Source organism: Pangasianodon hypophthalmus, chromosome 12 (assembly GCF_027358585.1).
Source record: "Pangasianodon hypophthalmus isolate fPanHyp1 chromosome 12, fPanHyp1.pri, whole genome shotgun sequence".
Taxonomy (NCBI): Eukaryota; Metazoa; Chordata; class Actinopteri; order Siluriformes; family Pangasiidae; genus Pangasianodon; species Pangasianodon hypophthalmus.
In genome coordinates, this window is record NC_069721.1 from 9,068,914 (window position 1) to 9,090,210 (window position 21,297).

The following is a 21,297-nucleotide window of genomic DNA, read 5'->3' on the forward strand; positions in this document are numbered from 1 at the left end:
CCAGACCTCCTCACCTAACATCAGCGCCTGACCTTACTAATGCTCTTGTGGCTGAATGATCACAAATCCCCACAGCCACGCTACAACACCTAGAGGAATGCCTTCCCAGAAGAGTGGAGGTTACTGTAAGAGCAAAGGGGAACTAAATCTGGAATGGGATGTTTAAAAAGCACATACGAGTGTGATGGTCAGGTGTCCAGAAACTTTTGGCCATATAGTGTACATTCCTGACCTATGCCTACTGACCAGGATAAAGCGGTTACTGAAAATGAGTGAGTGAATGAGTGAATGAGTGATTGTGACCATGTCCAAAATCTGACTATGTGAACTGACACGGGTGTCCAATCTTATCCGGAAAGGGCCGGTGTGGGTGCAGGCTTTCACTCCAACCATACAGAAGCCACACCTGACATTTTGACATCTACTGTTGAAATCCAAATTTAATCAACTGAATAAACTGGTGGAATCAGGTGTGGCTCCTGCTTGATTGGAATGAAAACACTGAAGCACCCACACTGGCTGTTTGTGGATAAGATTAGACACTCCTGATTATGTGAAAGGCCACCACACACACATATGCTGGTGCAGTATGAAACACAAGGGCAGTCCAGACCTTTATTTTGAAGTGAGACTCGGAAATGTCGTGCTGTGTCGCTCTCTCTGCCCACTCCACTCATCTTATCCTTAACAACACCGAGCAGCTGAAATGGAGCTGCTTTAACCTCCTGTCCTCTTTCCTTGTGCTAGTGATGTGCTGATTTATGCTGGATCTGGCCCAGTACACCTGTTTGGAATATCGCTGCCGTCCTCTGTTTCTTTTCTTTTTTTTGCGGTTCTGTTGAAACACACACACACACACACACACACACTGTCTGTGAGCAATGGCGACTCCCAGTCCTAGCACTAACTCCCCAACTTCATGCAATAGCATGAGCGCGGCAGGATCCCCGCTGCAGCATCACCAAATGCAGACTCAACACCTAACCACCATGAGCAGTGTGCAGGGTAAGAACACGCTTTGTTTCTTTTTTTTTATTATTTAAATAACATGTCTACTTAGCATAATATAACACTTTCCCCATTGCTTGCATAATCACGGTTAGCTACTGTCACTGCGTCCATAGCACACACACACACACGCACACACACAGCGCTAACGTTAGCTTATCGTATCTCGGTTAGCTGGCTAGCTTCATGATTAGGCCTTAGCCGTAGTGCTTGACGTTAGCCAGCTAGTTTATTTGCTACATGAATGTCGCAGAGGTACATGTTTGTAGCCGCTATGAGCAGAAATGAAACAGCAAGTCTGTTGTAGTGGTTGTGAAAAAGCAAGTGGACAGTCAGGGATTTTTAGCTTTAGCTGCTGAAGCTAGCTGGCTAACTGCGTAAACACTGCACCGTGCTCCGGTCACATTCATACCGCTGTTTCTCTGCTCAGCTAATCCGCAAGAAACGCCGTAAACACACGGTGTATTGAGTTGTTTATTTATTTTATAGGACTTATAGAACTTATTGGTATTTCAAAAATACAGCAGTTCAGTTACCGAAGGAAGAACACTGACTGCTTTCACATTATTTTCACGTTTTTTTTTTTTTTTGGTTTAGAAATAGATATATGCTGTTATTTGATTTCTGACAGCAAACTATCAGAAAGTATAGCACAGAAGAGGTCTGTGTGACGGTTGGGGAATATTCTAGAAACTCTCTGTGGGTTGTTTTCCCATACAGTATGTGTGTGTGTGTGTGTGTACACTAAATTACTGCTAAATTAGTTAGTATTTATGGGCTTCTAAAGCTTAAATTTGTCATCACATGTTCCTCCCTTTGTAACAGAAAGCGTATTTCTCAAATACTTCACAAGTTTGACGTGTGTGTGTGTGTGTGTACACAGTGAAATTAAGCTAAAGGATTAGTTTGGCCAAAAATGAAACTGACTTGTACCATGGTATGTCTGAATACTCGGTTCTGATTGGCTGGAAGGTGCGCGTGAAGTGCACAGGTAGTTCCGGTCAGTTTAATCACCGTTTGAAATCAGTGCGTTGCCTATAAACACCTGTAACCATAGTAACATACAGTTACATTTATATACAGTGGTTAAACTCACAGCTTCATTATTAGTAGAGAAGCGGCACAGACGCAGTTAATGCTCTCTCTCTCTCTCTCTCTCTCTCTCTCTCTCTCTCTCTCTCTCTCTCTCTCACTCACACACACACACACACACACACAGTCTCTGTCTCTCTCTCATAACTATTTGTCATTCAAATAAATGTAATCTTATCACAATACTTTATCTCAGTGTATGATTGAGAGCAGACACAATTCTAGATCTAATGACCTGTATATAAAATAACTAATGAAAATTAACCGTTATTTTCATCTTTTCAGTCAAATTTTGCACTGCAAACATCAATGACAGCTTTAACTTGTCAGTGCTGGCAAATGACCATGATATAAGTGGGATAATCCACGGCTAGGTGTACATTACACGATTTTAATGCACACTTAGCCATGGATTATCCGTTGCTGCCAGCTACCAAAACCCAGGCCGAGCTGCTCAGGCTGATGCACCATCTTGCCAGCTGCTGCATCGTAGACAAGTTATTTTTAAGAAAAATAACACAACAGTAGGTGCATTAAGGAATCTTAAACATATATTGTTCTGTTTAGTCAAGTAATAAGGACGGTGGAAAAGAACTTACCAATTGGTGAAGATGGTGTACCAGTTTGACCAGCTCAGCCTGTGTTTTGGTCAAACTAAGCAGGATTTTTCAACAGAGCTAATAATGCAAGATGTATTTGCTATTCGAGGTTGTCTTTCTTTATAAGCCACAAAGGTAGTGTTACTAACTGGACGCTTATGTTATAAATTTATAGCATGGACAAACCCAACGTGCAGCATTTTACACTCAGGAATCACTGACATCTCGGAACAACTCTTAACAGGTGATCTCTGACAATATGCGTAATGATAATGATAGCTGCCAGCTAAGTGAGTTAAAGTTGTCCCACCGCATTGTTGAATTCTCAAATCTAATTAGTCAGAAAGTGTTGATTAGTTTTCTATAACAGCAGCTCTGACAGTAGTGCCTGCTGTAATTCAAACCACAGATATATATTAATGTGCTTGTTCTAATACATTATTGTGTATAAGTCACTCACAAGGACTTGTATGGCAGACACTCCACATAAATCTAAGACTAATAATGATCAGATTAAATAATAAATGTGTTATTTAACAAAGAAAATCATTGATATGGTAAAGCTTTCTGTAAGTAGACATTTATTAACAGTTATGGAAGGAATTTTGGTTGTCAGCACGTTGAACCAGTAAGTTTTTCCTCCATGGGAAAATCTTCAGGACAGACGACTTTCTTGCTTTTTGGTTTCTCGGCTGCATTTAAAAAAAAAAAAAAAAAAAAACTTATTAACTTCAAGAGACAGTTAAAAAAGGCTGTTGAGGGAATGACTGTTTATAGCTGTTTTAATGTATGTGATCAGAGAAACTAACTTGTCTCTTGGACATTCCACAACGTTAAAACACGTTTAAAAAATATGATGTTTCATTCAATAAAAAAAAAAAAAAAAAAATACAGTACTGTGCAAAAGTCTTAGGCACTATTTTGTGTTGTACAAACTTTGTTATAGATTTTTATTTTATGACTTTCTTTACTGATTCAGTACAAAAACATTTTAGAATTCCAAACATTAGTTTTCCAGCACCAAATTAAATGTTACAGAAAAATGTTTGTATGTCAGTAAAGAAAGCAGCATATTACACAAGAGACCACTTTTCAGACAAAAAAACAGAATGAAGGCTGCTGGGTTTTGCTGCAAAAATAAGAAGCAAGTGCGACAGTCAAAGACTCCAGAAGAACTGTGGCTGCTTCTGCAAGATACTCAGTAACACTTACAGCTCATTTCCTTATAAAACTCACAAATTGTACCTGAGACTACTATATATTTTTTAAAGTGAAGGATCGTCACACCAAATATTGACTTTATTTCATTTATTACTGTTTACTGCTCTTTATAGTTTTTTTAATGTAGAAACATTTAGTTTCATTATTTTTGAAGGCATCTTTGCTCTACAGCATTTCTTTGCATGTGCCTAAGACTTCTGCACCATACTGTAAATTGTTGGCAAATCAGTGTGGTTTAAGAGGAATATTCCACATTGGGACATGCAGTTATAATAAACTAATCAACTTTGGGGTGGTAACCATAACTCTGTTTCGTGTTGAACCGTATTGCACCACCCTGTCGTGCATTCTTATAACATGTCCTGTCATGTTTTAATCCTTACTTCAGAAAAACAGTAAATCAAGCAGTTGACTTAGTTTGTGTAGTGTTAATTTTGATGCACCTTAATGATAGCAAAGGTTAACTTGAGGCTTTGTCTTTCACTTTAGCTTCAGGTAACACATTATTACTTGATTAGTTTATGATAAATATGCTGTTTGCCTAGGTATTAGGTATTAGGAATTTGTAATGTATACTTGTGGTTACATGTTACTTTATGTAATTCCTATTATTAATGCTGTTATTCCCAATTCAAGTTATAAGAATGAAAAAAATATACAGTCCTTAATAACCTTTCAGTGAGTGCTATAGTGGATTTTAATATGTCAGTAAGAGTACAATGGTTGCTGAAGACTGGAGTGTTTATTATTCTGTATTGGTTTATGATTATTATTTCTGTCTGACCATTTCTTTAGCTACATCCCACTGCTTTGCTGGCAGTTTTCAGCACTTATGCTCATTCTAAGTATTCACAGTTCTGGTATATTATACATAGATTTATTAGTGCACAACATACATTTATATCTACATCACCTGCGATATACAGAAACGTATTACATGTGTATCGATGCTGCGTCTCTCAGCAACAGACGTGCATTGTATTACAATTGCGTTTGACCTCTTTTAAAATGGAGGATGGAATGATATATGCAGTAACTAGCAACAGCGATTAATATGCCAACTGATGTTTTCCTTCTTCTCTAACTGAAAGTGTTTGGAGTCAGTGATGAAGAGCTGTATTTGTTTTATTTTCTCTGATTTCCACATGTGATTAACACACACACACACACACACACACTCCCCCCCCAGTGCTTGCAGTTGCACCATCCACTGTGAATTATTCTTATCCATTTGAATGCTAACACCATCAGATCAATCCTAATATAAGATTTATGATGAAATGATATCAACGATGACAGATTAGATACTTTTTTTTATTTTTATGTGTTTTCTTATGTCCATAATTTCTTATAACCACATAAGGATGAATGACTTTGTTACTGTTTTCAAGGTGGATATTTTTTAAAACCATTGTTTATTACACTTTATAACCATGTAAAATATGTATAATCCATTTTTACAGAGTCCAACACTTGCTGGAGGTGTCAGAATGAAACAGGTATTCTGCTTTTTTTTTTTTTTTTTTTTTTTTTTGCTTTTTACTTTTTTATTGATTGGCTTTAGCACTTTGGATATTTAACCCGCTTGGGTTACAGCAATGCTACATGAAAAGTGTTTCTAATTTTAAAATAATGTTTACAGAAACGTCGTTAGGCATGTGGCAGAAATAGAACTCGAGTGAAAGAATAAGTTTTGCGTCCACATGGCCACAGTGATTTACATGGGAACATATTGGACACATTTACTACATCTGGTGTAAAGCTTAAAACCCATTTTAGACTCCAGGAATCTTGACTGGTCATCGGGGCATCAGTGCCTTCACAAGCATCCAACAGTAAGAGCAGGGAATTTAAAATGCTGCCAAGCATATTCAACCATATATCAAACAAAATGCTCTTACTGTATGTAAAATGGTTGTCAAGCCATTTTCCTAAAATGAGGTGAAGAAGTACGACAATTTCTGAATAGTTCATTTGACGTGAAAACGTTTGAGAGGAAAAAGAAGCTGTTCAAACTTCTTTCCAGTGGTTTGCTAAATAAATCTTGCTGCAGTTCCAAATTTTTTCTTCACACTCTCTTTTTTGTTGTCATTTCCTACTGCAGGTTTTCAGATAAATCTGTCTGGTGCTCCTCAAAGTAAGTGTCCTTTTTTTTCCCCTCTGTTTGACCATGTGAATATTTCATTCACTTATTATTCTGTTATTACAGCTTTATAAATGGTGTAGGTCACTTATAGTGCAAAATAAGGAAGAAAATGTCGTCACACTCAATATAGTGTTAAGTGGCACTAAACATGTAACGGTGTCATTTGAATTCATTCATTTCAGTACTGTTAAAAAGGTAATCATGCTACCTGTCTGACTAGCTAAGTAATTTATGTGCATATTGTGCTGGAGGAATAACACTGTGTCCAGAGTGTATAAAAGGAGAACGCATATAAATACCAGGTGTAAGAGCGAGGCAAAATCTGGCATCTGTTCCAGAAAGCAGGATTTGCAGGTTAACTTGGGATGAACAAAAATCAGACGAAATCTATATCAAGTACCTTGACAATTTATGTTCTGAAGCTAACCTGGAAAACAGCAGTTTAGGTCAACTAAAGCCTGCCCTTTTGTGCGGTATTTGAGGTCCAGAGATTATAGTCATGTTTAATTATGTGCATACATGTCGTGGCTTTTTATCAAACATGTTACCAAAATAGAGGTTCGACTCATTGTCATGGATTAGCTTTAGGAGTCTAGGATCAGACCTCCTTTCTATCCAGATGTTACAGATTGTGTCTTAATGCAAATTATAAATGGTTCTTTTTTCCCAGGTAAACGCAAAGCACTAAAGCTAAACTTTGCTAATCCTCCGATTAAACCGAATGCAAGACTTCCCATCGCATCAGCCAACCCTTCCTTCCATAATCCACACATGTAAGTGAGGCAGAAATCATTTTCAGTCTGAAGGTTTGACGTTTTCAGCTATGCTGATTGTTATTTGTTCGTACACTTGTGCTGACACAGAGAGAGACTGCGCAATCACAGTATTGAGTCATGTGGGAAACTGAAGATTTCTCCTGAGCAGCATTGGGACTTCACTGCCGAAGACCTGAAGGACCTGGGCGAGATTGGCCGAGGAGCCTACGGCTCGGTCAACAAAATGGTTCATAAGCCCAGTGGTCAGATCATGGCTGTTAAGGTAGGACACAGTACACTGTTTTTTAAATTCATCATATGGACAATTTACAGAAAACCAGAAGCCTTGAAAGAAAAAAAACTGACAGAACTCTGACAAAACTCTAATTGTAATACTCATAGAAAGATTACGTCTGTGTGCAATGACAGTTGTGTATTTTTGTTGCAGAGGATTCGTTCCACTGTTGATGAAAAAGAACAGAAGCAGCTGCTCATGGATTTAGACGTGGTTATGAGGAGTAGTGACTGTCCCTATATCGTCCAATTTTATGGGGCTCTGTTCCGAGAGGTGAGCAATGATAATCTTATATACAATATTAATAACCCCTTTGATCTTTATCATAAACCTTCAAATGTGATATTTTGTAAGGGCTGATTTAAAGTTCTGCGAGCACGTCTCAGGGTTGTGCGTGTATACTAGGGAGGAGTGTCACATGAACCAAACCAGAATGCACAGAAAAGGGAAATCGAAAAAGAACAGTCTCTGAACTAAAAACAAAAGAGAGAGTTCCATGTTTCACCGTAGAAATAATAACTAGAAGGCAACACGGGCGTAACTTTGTTTTGTAAAGTACTGAGGAAAAAAAAAAAAAAACCTTGTGTAATCAAATACACTCACTGAGCACTTTTTTTTTTTTTTAGGAACACTATAATAATACCGGGTAGGGCTTCCCTTTGCTCTCATTTCTTCGTGTCATGGATTCCACAAGATGTTGGAAACATTCCTTTGAGATTCTAGTCCGTGTTCACATCATGGAATTCTTGCAGATTTTTCAGGTGCACTTTCATGCTGCGAATCTCTACCACATCCCAGAGGTGTTCTACTGGGTTCAGATTCGGTGACATTGAGCTCATTGTCATGTTCATGAAACCAGTTTGAGATGACATTTGCTTTGTGACATGGTGCATTATCATGCTGGAAGTAGCCATTAGAAGATGGTAAATTGTGACCACGAATGCACATAGTCAGCAACAATACTCAAATAGACTGTGGCATTCAAGCAATGATTGATTGGTATTAACGGGCCCAAAGTGTGCCAAGAAAACATTCCCCACACCATTACACCACCTCCACCAGCGTGGACTGTTGACACAAGGCAGGTTGGGTCCATGGATTCATGCTGTTGGCACCAACTTCTGACCCTACCATCTGTGTGCCTCAGCGGAAATCGAGATTCATCAGGCCAGGCTACTTTTTTCAAGTCTTCATCTGTCCAGTTTTGGTGAGCCTGTGCCCACTGCAGCCTCAGCTTTCTGTTCTTGGCGGACAGAAGTGTAACCTGATGTGGTCTTCTGCTGTTGTAGCCCATCTGCCTCAAGGTTCGATGTGTTGTGGATTCTGAGATACTTTTCTGCTCACCACAATTGTACAGAGTGGTTATCTGAATTACTGTACCGTTTCTGTCAGCTCGAACCAATCTGGCCATTCTCTGTTGATCTCACTCATCAACAAGGTGTTTCCGTCTGCAGAACTGCTGCTCACTGGATGTTTTTTCTTTATTGCACCATTCTGAGTAAACTCGAGAGACTGTTGTGCATAAAAATCCCAGGAGATCAGCAGTCGTAGAAATACTCAAACCAGCCCGTCTCGCACCAACAATCATGCCACGGTCAAAATCACTGAGATCAGATTTTTTCCCCATTCTGATGGTTGATGTGAACATTACCCTAAGCTGCTGGCTCGTATCTGCATTTTATGCATTGCACTGCTGCCACATGATTGGTTGATTAGATAATTGCATGAATGAGGAGGTGTACAGGTGTTCCTAATAAAGTGTTCAGTAAGTGTATAAACCAAGTCACTGAAAGCATGTCAGAAGCATTTTCACTCATCTGTATTATGTAATATCAAGCGGCTCATGGATTGCAGCACCTCCACTAGAGTTTAAACCCTCAATTCTAGAGCTCACTGGACGATTTTTTTCTTGCGTTGTTTCACCATGTGCGTCATTACTGGGAGTATGTTAAAAGGAAAAATGCAGAGCCCCGCAGTATTAAATTGGCCAATATATTTACAGCTACAGCCAGAATAAGTGCTTGCACTTCATATTCACGATTGCAGTTTTCTGTAAACAAATCCATTACCCAAAAATGTGATCACATCACCGTGTGTGATGCAAAACATGAAACATGGGGAAAAAAAACCTGATTGCTTGTGATGTTCATTTAAAGCAGTCCAGTGTGAGAATTTTATCATAGAGGAGGCATTTTATTTAAGACACCAGCCCAAGAAACTAATAGCTTGGCTTAGTTAAACTAATATTTTTAAAAAGCATTTTTCATGAGTTCTCTTGCATGAGCTTTTTGATGGATTACGCATTCAAAAAGAGGTGGAGGAGCCCAAGCACATTTCCAGCCTGTAGAAAATGGAAAGTACTGGATGCATTAAGGGATTTTATTGTTTTACTTGATTTTGTAAATTGTATTGCTTACACATGAAATTATATCTATTGATTTATGTGTTTATTTATTAATTATTTGGAGCAGTGTTACTCTAAAACTCTTGATGAAACCCACCAAAGAAGGTTCACGATATCTCATCAAAAAGTTTCTGGCTAGAAACTGATCTCACCTCTGGCATTCGCCTGAAGCCTGGTTGACAGACAGAATTGTAGATACGCATAACATGCAGTTAGTTTCTCAGAGACATGCACGCGAGTGTGTCTCTGCATGCCACACTTAGCCATAAAAGCTCTCTCTACATCCCGACACAAATAAGCAAACGTGCTTCATCTCAGAAGCATAAATCAGCCCTAATAAGAGCATTCCTTTCTCCATCCAGTGTTCTGTTTTAATATACAGCACGTATAGTAGTGAGTACAACCTTTGCCTAGTTTCCAAATTTAAACTCTAAAATGTTTTCCTCTTCTCGTCTTTTTTACAGGGTGACTGCTGGATATGTATGGAACTTATGTCTACCTCGTTCGACAAATTCTACAAATATGTATATTGCTCATTAGATGATGTCATTCCAGAGGAAATATTAGGCAAAATTACATTAGCGGTGAGTGCGTCTTGTCTTATGTCTTTTTAAGTGCTGCGTTGCTGCCAGTATTTTAGGATTCTTAATTTTTTTTTCTCAAATTTATTTATTCACAGACTGTGAAAGCACTGAATCACTTGAAAGAAAACTTGAAAATAATCCACAGAGGTGAGTGTTATACATGCAACATTGCAGTGAACATTTAATACACTTCAGTAAAATAAACCGAACTTGCAGTGTATATGTAACTGTTTGCATTAAGTAGTGGTCTTCTAATTAATATAATGCATAAATTCCTGGCTTTGTGATTTAATTTTGAAGAATTTTAATAAATGTTACAGATGTGCAACAAATCTTTAAGGTTAATGTGCAAGGAAGGGATACCGGGAAAGGAAATGAGAAAACCCTCACGTCTGGGCTTCCAAATTTTTGCTTGATTAAAAAAAATGACTTTTGGAGTAATGTTAAAATAAATAAATGATTTGAACAGTCTTCATAGCAAGCACAAATCACCAAATAATTACCAAATTATAAATCTACGTTCTCTGCATGGATAGGAGACATTCAGCATGTAGAAAGAGTGATGTCCATGTGCCAGCTGCCACTAGGTGGTGCTGTCCTACTAGTAAACTGACATGCTGTGAAATAAAAATGCCTGATTACTGTATGCTGACTTGTACAATGTACGACTGATTTAATAACAATAATATGATATAAACATATAGATTTCTGAGTAGACTGAAGGAAGGGAGTTTACTGCTTTCTGAGTGTTTTGTACTTTTGTAGTGGAGTGGCTTATAGTCTATTATTATTATTATTATTATTATTATTATTATTATTCCCTGTATTTATGGAGTGAATTGATTTCTTTAAACATACTTTATATTTACAAATTGTAGACATCAAACCCTCCAACATTCTCCTGGATAGAAATGGCAACATAAAGCTGTGTGACTTTGGGATCAGTGGACAGTTGGTTGACTCTATAGCCAAGACTAGAGATGCTGGATGCAGACCGTACATGGCTGTGAGTCAGCACATCACTCGCTTCTCATTTTAATAAAGCTTTTTGTGATTGTAACACTATCTTTTTTTTTTTTTTAATCACAAGTGTAAAATACTGTTACTGCAAATGAATGATTGTGTATAAATAATGTCATTAACATTTACTACATTTTTATAAATATGTTAAGTAAAATTTGCATGATTTATGTTTTATTAAAGATACAAAACACAATGAGTTGTGCTGTTCTAGGACAATAAACAAATGAGGTGTTCTATTCCTCTTATACCACAGCAATTTATCAACGCTTACATTTTTCCAATTAAAGAATGACACACCATAGTTTTTCTTTATTTATAGTTGCATTTAATGTCGTGGAATGTCAGAAAAACAAGTTAATTTAGTTATTACTTGCATATAGCATCTATAAACAGTCATTCCCTCACTTTCTCTACCCAAAAAAATCCTGTGGTGGAAAACGTTCATCGTACTAACCCCTATTAATGACCTGTTTCTATAGAAATAATAAAATTTTACAATGACCACTTTAATATAAACCTGTGCTTTGCCTTGTAGCCAGAACTACAGTCTACAGTTATAGAAAATGACTCTGACCAATAAGATTTGAGAATTGTCTTAGTTGCATTACTTGTATTTATATTATTTGTATTTTTTTTTATTACATATTTATAGAGCTTGCCTATAACAGTGCTCGGAAATTCAGTTGTGGTGGATAAAATGTCTCTCTCGATAGGGACAACATTCCAACATCTGTTTTTATTGTTGTTATTTTTCTCATACAGCCCGAAAGGATAGACCCTAGTGCTTCTAGGCAAGGCTATGATGTGCGCTCGGACGTTTGGAGTTTGGGAATTACGCTGGTGCGTGATGTACCCACTGACTGTTTTACATATTAATAAAGAATTGAGTTATTGCATGAAATAAACATAATATTGTCATATTAACTGTTGCTTGATTCTTTTTCTCCTCCTTCAGTACGAGCTGGCCACCGGTCGCTTCCCATACCCCAAGTGGAACAGTGTGTTTGATCAGCTGACACAGGTGGTGAAGGGAGACCCTCCTCAACTAAGCAACTCAGAGGAGAGACAGTTTTCTCCCAAATTCATCAACTTTGTCAATCTCTGGTGAGTTTCACAGCTTTCCATGTTGTTTACAGGGTACAGAATTTTAATACTGTAATACAACAAGTGCAGATTTATAAACATTTTGTTTTCTTAGCCTTACAAAGGACGAGTCAAAAAGGCCAAAGTACAGGGAGCTTCTGGTAAATATGTGTTATGTCCACTGTTACACTGATTTAAAAAAAAAAAAATTGAATATTTCTGGAGATTAACCAAACATCGACGTATTTATTATATATGAAATATATATGAAATATTTATTATAAAAGTGCATACTGTTTCTGTTTGACTATACCTAGTGTCATTGTATTTATATGTACTTGAATTAAAGCTACTTAGAAAAAGTTGGATCTTAATATTTTAAAATTTGTTTTTCTTTCCTGTAGAAGCACCCGTTCATTCTGATGTACGAGGAGAGAGTGGTGGACGTTGCCGGTTACGTGTGTAAAATTCTGGATGAAATCCCCGCCTCCCCCAGCTCTCCCATGTACGTCGACTGATAGCGTGTACGTTACCCGAATGCAATGTAACACGGCAGCCGTTTGGCGCAACGCATTGTCCTGTTTCACGGTTCCACACTGCTTTTAAGGATCGGCACTCCCAAAACATTGTGTGCAATAAGGATCGGCTTTTCATCTTCAAAACCATTAGTGTATTGGTCTATAAAACAAGATAGAACAATAAGAAGAATAAGAACAATAATAATTTTATTTGAGGTGTGATATTTATTTTAATGCCACATGTAAATGTTTAGCTGAGCGCATTATAGAAAATTAGAACAAGACTTGAACTCCTTCATTCAAGACACACTTCATGTTCACGGGAACGTAAATATCTACTTGAAAGTGATGATACAAACAACAAGAACAAGAAATTGCTGAAACAAGAAGTCATTGCTATTCAAATAGAAAGAAAACGCCTACCATGTTGTATACCGTATAACATTTCTATGATAGGACGTGTCATTTAGAGCAATATCTGTAGGTGTAAAGCACAGTTTAATTGTGGTCTCACTTTCTGAAAGAGTATGCAGAAGTATTGTTGTTCGTCAAAGAATCCGTTAAAAAAAAAGTGGTTGGATCATTTCTTCTACATGTTTCGCTCCACACATAGCAGTCTTTGTGAAATTCCAACATTTCATCTGAAAGATTTGTGACATGTTAACTTTGTGGAAAAGACACAGATGACACTTAGTCTGGTACCATTTGACAGATCAGTTGGTCGGTTGAAAGATTAAAAAACAAAACAAAACAAAAAAAGTCATCCTTAAAGTAGTTTTCTATAAATATGCAACTTTAACTCACCAAATTGTATTGAATGAATTAAAAAAAAAAAAAAAAAAAAAAAAAACCTCTTGCTGGTATAGTGTACACACTTGCAGACACTCCTATCTTACTGTAAATGTAAAAGTTACGGTACACGTCCCAAAATCCTTAATGCTACTTTATATTTTGCCACTTCTCCTGAAATTGGCTCTGACATCTTGGCTTATGTATGCATTCTGAAAGATGTTCAAATATCACTGTTTAGGTTACTCACTTTAAAAGAAATGTACAACACTTTGCCAAAGCAGTCTTTTACTAACTGACATAATAGGGCAACTGAAATATGACACTAGATAGCATTGAAAGACTTGGTAGAAAGAATTCATTTTTGTGTGTTTGTGTAAAATAGAGATCATCTGACACACTTAAGATGCATCACTGACCTAAGAATGCTTAACTATACATCCTTTTTATGAGCATACCTTAATAAAGAAAATCCCAATTTTGAAAACAATCTTTCAACTGTACAAAATGGCACCATAGTAGAATATTTAATATTTAGAAGGGAAAATATGGATTTTATGTAACGTTATATTGTATCGGTATAAAGAGTGGGAAATATCTTCAAGAATTGTTCACACTGTGAAAAGATTTTAAGTGTATACATTGTGAACAGCAATCTGTTTAAAAAAAAAAAAAAAAAATATGTAATTAGAGGATATGCAGGGATATTGCCTTATGTCTGCTTTTGGAGATATTAACCTCTGATGGTCTGAGCTATTTGTCTTCTTCACTTCACATATTTAAAGGATATTGATGAAACCTTAGTGTTCTTGTAGTAATGATGAGAGCTAAGTATCTGCCTGCAGGTCAGTTGTGATAAGGCTAGGATGTGATTGTGACCTTATCGAGCTATTTTTTTCTGTAAGGTCTGGAAAACAAATGGACTGAATGCTAGAATAAATCCTATGAATTAGCCTCTGCTTGTGTACTGGCTGTTTGTGTGAGAGAATAAAAACACATGTTGGTGCCGCAGGGTCCAGGGGGTGGGGTTGAGCTCAGGTTATTTTCCTACATTCCCAGAATATGATGGCATTTTACTGGTAAATTATCCATATTTATGAATGAGTGTGTGTGTGTGTGTGTGTGCACGTCCAGGGTGTATTTCTCATGCCCATTGTTCCTGCGATAGGCCATGAATCCACTTTGACCCTGACCTGGATAAAACGGTTACTGATGATGAATGAAGAAATCTGAAGCCTATGTAAGGAATAAAACACAGCAGGATGTGCTGTTATAGGAAAATAATCACTGATGGGGCCCTCTGACACGGAGTAAAGGGCCATTACCAGTCTAAAGTTGATTAGTTTCCTATAACAGCATGTCTGGAAGTGTTTTATTCCTCTTATACCACAGCAACTTGTCAACATTAACATTTTTTGTTTATTAAAGAACTACACATCATACTTTTTATCCATTTATAGTTATGTTTAATGCCATGAAAGATCCCCGAAACAAGTTAGTACCTCTTATGACTTTACAGCAGCTATAAACAGTCATTTTCTCATCAGCCGCTCATTTTTTCTCTTTTTTGAAGTTAGTAAGGTAAAAAAAAATGCAGATTGTCATGTTTCAGAGAAAGAAAGCCCATTCTAAACACTGTTGTGTTAGCTGTTACTATAGAAACAATAACGTATTAGAAGGAGCAGAGTAATATAAACCTGTGATTGGTCTTGCTGTCATTATACAAAAGTAATCAACAGCTTCTGACCAATGGGAATAAAGAAATCAACAGTGCTGTGGTATAAATATATAAACGTAATCAAAGTCTTAATAATCCTGAAGGGATGCTAAGGCTGTTCTCACATGGACAACCTAAAGATCACCATGAGGTTACTGTGGATGGTACCATATAGAAACCGTGAGGTTACTGTGGATGGTACCATATAGAAACCATGAGGTTGCTGTGGATGGTACCATATAGAAACCGTGAGGATGCTGTGGATGGTACCATATAGAAACCATGAGGTTACTGTGGATGGTACCATATAGATACCATGAGGTTGCTGTGGATGGTACCATATAGAAACCATGAGGATGCTGTGGATGGTACCATATAGAAACCATGAGGATGCTGTGGATGGTACCATATAGAAACCATGAGGATGCTGTGGATGGTACCATATAGAAACCATGAGGTTACTGTGGATGGTACCATATAGAAACCATGAGGTTACTGTGGATGGTACCATATAGAAACCATGAGGTTGCTGTGGATGGTACCATATAGAAACCATGAGGTTGCTGTTGATGGTACCATATAGAAACCATGAGGATGCTGTGGATGGTACCATATAGAAACCATGAGGATGCTGTGGATGGTACCATATAGAAACCATGAGGTTACTGTGGATGGTACCATATAGAAACCATGAGGTTACTGTGGATGGTACCATATAGAAACCATGAGGTTGCTGTGGATGGTACCATATAGAAACCATGAGGTTACTGTGGATGGTACCATATAGAAACCGTGAGGTTGCTGTGGATGGTACCATATAGAAACCATGAGGATGCTGTGGATGGTACCATATAGAAACCATGAGGTTACTGTGGATGGTACCATATAGAAACCATGAGGTTGCTGTGGATGGTACCATATAGAAACCATGAGGTTGCTGTGGATGGTACCATATAGAAACCATGAGGTTGCTGTGGATGGTACCATATAGAAACCATGAGGTTGCTGTGGATGGTACCATATAGAAACCATGAGGTTGCTGTGGATGGTACCATATAGAAACCATGAGGATGCTGTGGATGGTACCATATAGAAACCACGAGGATGGCTGTGGATGTTCTTCCTTGGATAGCCTTAGGAGTGCAATTGTTAAGAACAGTTTGCACTTGAGTCTCCATTATTGAACAGTTAATAACTTCAGGCTGATACTTCAGACTTCTGATCAGAAGGTTGAGGGTTCATATTCCAGCACCACCAAGTTGCCACTGCTGGGCCCTTGAGCAAGGTCCTTAACCCTCAACTGCTCAGTTGTGTAGATGCGATAACTGTAAAGTCGGTCTGGATAAGGGTGTCTGCCAAATGCTGTAAATGTACTCATAAGTTGCTCACAAGTTCCAGTAAATACAATAAGCACTTTTTGCCTATATGCACTCACCACACATTTGATTAGGAACACCTGTACACCTGAACATTCATGCAGTTATCTAATCAGCCAATCATGTAGCAGCAGTGCAGTGAATAAAAATATGCAGATACAGGTCAAGAGCTTCAGGTAATGTTCATGTCAAACATCAGAATGGGGGAAAAACTGGGATCTCTGTGACTTTAACTGTGGCATGGATGTTGGTGCCAGATGGGCTGGTTTGTATATTTCATAAACTGCTGATCTCCTTGGATTTTCACACACAACAGTCTCTAGAGTTTACACAGAATGGTGTGGAAAACAGCAAACATGATCAAAGTCACAGAGATCACACTTTTTCTTCATTCTTATGTTGGATGTGAGCATTAACTGAAGCTCTTGACCTGTATCTGCATGTTTTTATGCAGTGTACTGCTGCAACATGATTGGCTGATTAGATAACTGCATGAATGTGCAGTTGCACAGATGTTCCTAAAAAGGTGGCTGGCGAGTGTAGTATACTGCTATAGAAGAGTAATTATTTATAATTTTATAATCACACTATCTGGTGTCACCCAGATGAGGATGGGTTCCCTTCTGAGTCTGGTTCCTCTCAAGGTTTCTTCCTCATATCATCTCAAGGAGTTTGTCCTTGCCACCATTGCCTCTGGCTTGCTCGTTAGTGATAAATTGATACATGTAAAATTGATCCAGAATTGATGTAATTCTGTAAAGCTCCTTTGTTACAATGTCCATTGTTAAATGTGCTATACAAATAGACAAATTGATTTGAATTGAATTGAGATGACAATTTAGATTTGTACAACTGTTTCATCATTGAAGCAGCAACATGATAAAAAAAATTAAATCTATTACTCAGGAAACTCAATCTTTTGGAAATTTTTAATTTGTTGGTGTTTATTGAAGTTTTAATAGTACAGTGGTGGAGACATACTGAGACGGTTTACATTGTAAAGCTGTTCAGTGGCCAAGCAGTACAAAAGCTTTTTGTCACATCTATATATTTCTTCCCCAGGAGAAAAAAAAATGAAGACAAAAACAACACAAATTTGTTTTCTTCAGCAAGACAGAGCAATCATGTGTACTGGACAGATGTTATGGAATGATGGAACTCTCTCTCACTCATCCGGTTGGCTAGGAGTAGTGTGTGGTAAGACTGGAATTGATGCATAATGTGTCATTAAAATTTTGATCCAGCACTACAGACCATTAGGTAAAAAAGGAGAACATGGCTGAGTGAGTGCTTGGTCTGTTATAAGTTTCTTCACTGGCATAATGGAGGTAAAAAAAAACCCAAAACATTTCTTAGTGATACAGTCCTCCATACCGCAGTGGATGGACATATATATATTATAAATCCAATGCAGATTCGTTACATTCTCCTATTCCAAAGCTCAGTCTCTGTAAACCTGTTGTGTAGAAGGATTTGTACAAAAGTAAAGCTATTACAGTCCACGAAATCAAAGATGAACCGGTTCTGTTGCTTTTTGTCTCTGATAAAAAGTAAATAAATTGAATCTTCTACTTGATCTGTGAAGCCCTAAATGAAGGTTAAATACACTAACATAAGGCCACAGTGGGAATGCTCTTATCACTGTGCTGTTCATTTACATTCAATATTTAAATGGTTTATATGGTCAAAAGAGGGGAAATCTGAGGATAGTGTGCAGTGTTAACAACATAAATTGTTCATTGGTGTGGAAATTGAGAATGTTTGGTGATCATTGCTGGCGCTTAAGTCCTCCACCAATCCAAATATGACAAAATCCATTCAAATGTCTTGTAGCACACACAAATCTGCTCTGTTCACAGTTTAAATCGTCAAAGTGAACTTGATTTTCCTCCCACTAATCAGGCACCCAGGCGACAATACACAAAGATGCATTATTATTTTTTTTTTTTGCATACACACAAAATACTGTTGAATTAATAAAGAGAAAAATGTCCACAGGTCTTGTATCTGCCAGCCCCGCTGTGGGTGCAAATGTTCACAGTAAAACAATACACAGTATATTACATTTCATTCTGCACAACTGCTGGGAAGAACGGGCCACTTCCATGAACACTGTTCTTGTAAAAAATATTTCCATTTGTCAATGAATTCCTCAACTTGAAATTGAATTTCAGCTTTCAGTTACATTGCAAAAAAAAAAAAAAAAAAAAAAAAGTACAAAAACATATTAACCAAGTGAAACTGAGCTTTTAGTCGGAACATTTAGCCTAACTTGCTACATCACTGACTCATCCGTGGAGAAACGAAGAAAGGGAAATAAAATTAAAAACACATTGACCTTCACTTTCATCTATAGTGTGTCCGTATGAAGCTTGTGTCTGGTTGTAGAGTATCTAAAACTGAATGTAATATTTTAACCATGATTTGCAGTTGAATTTTCAGCTGTATAGTCAATAATAATAATAATAATAGTAGTACAATATTATAAAATATACTGTATGTATAATATTATAAAATTATATTAGAAAAGAGTTTGTGCCATTCCAACTTCCAATTTTATTGGTAATTACACCCATAAGCATTAGGGCATTTTGTGTAAATGTGTGTGTGTGCTTTTGTTTCAACACAGCTGAAGCTGGTCCATCACTTGAGCTCAAACTGCAGCATATTTTAATATTGTATGACAGTTGTATGACTTTAATGAGTACGCGCCAGTGCGACGTTTGAAACTTTCCATAATAGTGTCTTTTCAGAATATTTTCTTTTATAAAATATATTTATGTTTGGATCATTTTTAAGACACAAAAAGTGCATCTGAGGATGTGACGGTTAGTATTGCAGTTCTGTATAAAAATAAAACTCAGGAGTCAGATTTTCCTAGGCCAACCATGGTTTTCAAGAATCTCTTGTGTGAGGATATGCATCTCCTGTATCCTGTTCCTAAACAAAGGAATGTCTCATAAATATCTTCCATATAAATATATCTATGCAAATATCCAAATGTCCAAATAAATACATCTGAGATGTGACATCTTCCAAGATAGCAAATGGGTCACGCGTCAATATTATTAGTCATATTACAAACAGCCATAAAGATGGAATCTTTCATATAGGGGCAAGCAGTGAGCGAAATGTAAACGTAACATATTTTTGCAAAGGAAAAACATGTTGAAGATGTGTACCACATGCCTATAAAGTTTTATATGTAGTCATTCGTTAAGGGAATAAAAATCAAGGGTGACATGTTTTCATTGTGGAGTCCTGACCTAAATGCATTGACTGTAAAATTAGCATGTTTGTATTTAATCCATGGACTTGCAACTAAGACATACTCTCATATTATAGATAAAGATATATTCTGATACAAGTACATTGTATCTCAGCTGTCTAAATAAATTAAAATGATTTTAAAAAATAAAATGGGGATGGAAACAGAAAATATCTAAATAATAGAACAGAGGCAATTACATGCTGTCCAAAAATATATGTCAAGCCAAATGTGACAAAGTACTATACTACTCAAGGTGCAGTGTGAGCATTAATGAATATTTACAATAGCACATTAGAATACATGTGGTGGTGATTTGTTTTTGTGAGCACTTCAGGAGTGTTTCGCCACACACCACGTGCAGGAAAAACGTTTGAAGCAGTAGTGTAATATTTACAAATGGATTGTGAATGCTGTTGAACTTAGATGTTTTAGATGTTTAGTTTGAATGGATTCGGTTCGTTTGGTTTCTATTATTTCCAGTAATTCTTTCCCACATTCTTTCCCACATTCTTTCCCACAATATAAAGTCCAAAGGATTTTCAAGTTTTGGACCAGAACAAGTTTTTTTTTTAGTTAAACTATAGGAAGAAATATCGACTGATATTTTAACAGGTCAGACTGTAGCTTTATTTTATCCTGTTGGCTGTGCATTTTGTGGAAAACCACATCTTTTAAAATTTTTGATGTGAAGTGCTTCGTGTTACTTCTCAATATATACCTAGCTGTATGTTTTAACTAATGGAGCTCCCTGGTCGACTTCACCAGTGCTCAAGATGCAGGTCCATGGCTGAGTTCAGTCCAATGTCACTCACGTCCAAGAACTCTGTGTTGAAGATACTGGGTGCTGATGGAGCCATGCTGCTGCTGAATGCCGTGGCTGAGCTGGGAGGAGTTAAGTCCAACCACTCCATGCTTTCCCATGGTGACTCGGAGAATGTCATGCCAAGCCCTTGGCCATCCGTGGGCACTGGCGAGACTTTGGTGGCCATGGGTGACAGAGGCGTGTCCATCATGTCCCTGTTGCTGAGCAACTTGTCGTCATGGTGATGACCTGGAAAGGAGTCTCCTATTTCCTCCAGCTGGCCCTCCTCAGTGCCCAACTTGACAGGGATGATGTCACCATGGCGGCTCACAGGGCTCAGAAGCACCTCCAGATGGCACTCGGTGTGCCCTGCAGCATGCTCATATGGCACCTCAGAGGGCGAAATGTGGCTGTAGTGGCGGTGGAACTTTGGCATGGGCGGGGCACTGGTGGCAGTGTTGCTGGGCGAAACTGTAAGGTGAGGCACAACTTTGGTTACAGGGGACCTCTCTTCTTTGGCGTTAGCTGGCATTTCTTGATGGGGGGGAGATGGGCAGTGCAGGAAGAGGGGAAGGACATTACAGCATTTATCAGATTTATCAGGTTAGATTAAG

General features: G+C 37.7%; 2 protein-coding genes across 12 annotated transcripts in view; one reads left to right on the forward strand and one right to left on the reverse strand.

Moving 5' to 3' along the window:
* The first annotated feature begins 622 nt into the window (after window positions 1–622).
* map2k4b (mitogen-activated protein kinase kinase 4b) lies at window positions 623–14,471 on the forward strand. Its single transcript, XM_026914687.3, has 13 exons — window positions 623–1,005; window positions 5,384–5,419; window positions 6,025–6,057; window positions 6,737–6,839; window positions 6,930–7,104; window positions 7,270–7,389; window positions 9,985–10,104; window positions 10,200–10,251; window positions 10,983–11,110; window positions 11,890–11,967; window positions 12,083–12,231; window positions 12,326–12,371; window positions 12,615–14,471. Exons 1-13 carry the CDS (start codon window positions 882–884, stop codon window positions 12,726–12,728), a joined length of 1,278 nt encoding a protein of 425 aa, XP_026770488.1. The 5' UTR covers window positions 623–881; the 3' UTR covers window positions 12,729–14,471.
* Window positions 14,472–17,552: 3,081 nt separating this feature from the next.
* myocd (myocardin) overlaps window positions 17,553–21,297 on the reverse strand; it is a 90,332-nt gene continuing 86,587 nt past the window's right edge. For 7 of the 11 annotated variants that reach the window (XM_026915295.3, XM_026915294.3, XM_026915291.3 and 4 more), the window contains one exon: window positions 17,553–21,217. In XM_026915295.3, the coding sequence (XP_026771096.1) occupies window positions 20,640–21,217 (578 nt within the window). In that variant the 3' untranslated portion in view covers window positions 17,553–20,639. The remainder of the gene's footprint in view (window positions 21,218–21,297) is intronic. The other 4 variants (XM_026915297.3, XM_026915296.3, XM_026915293.3 and 1 more) reach the window with 1 other exon arrangement.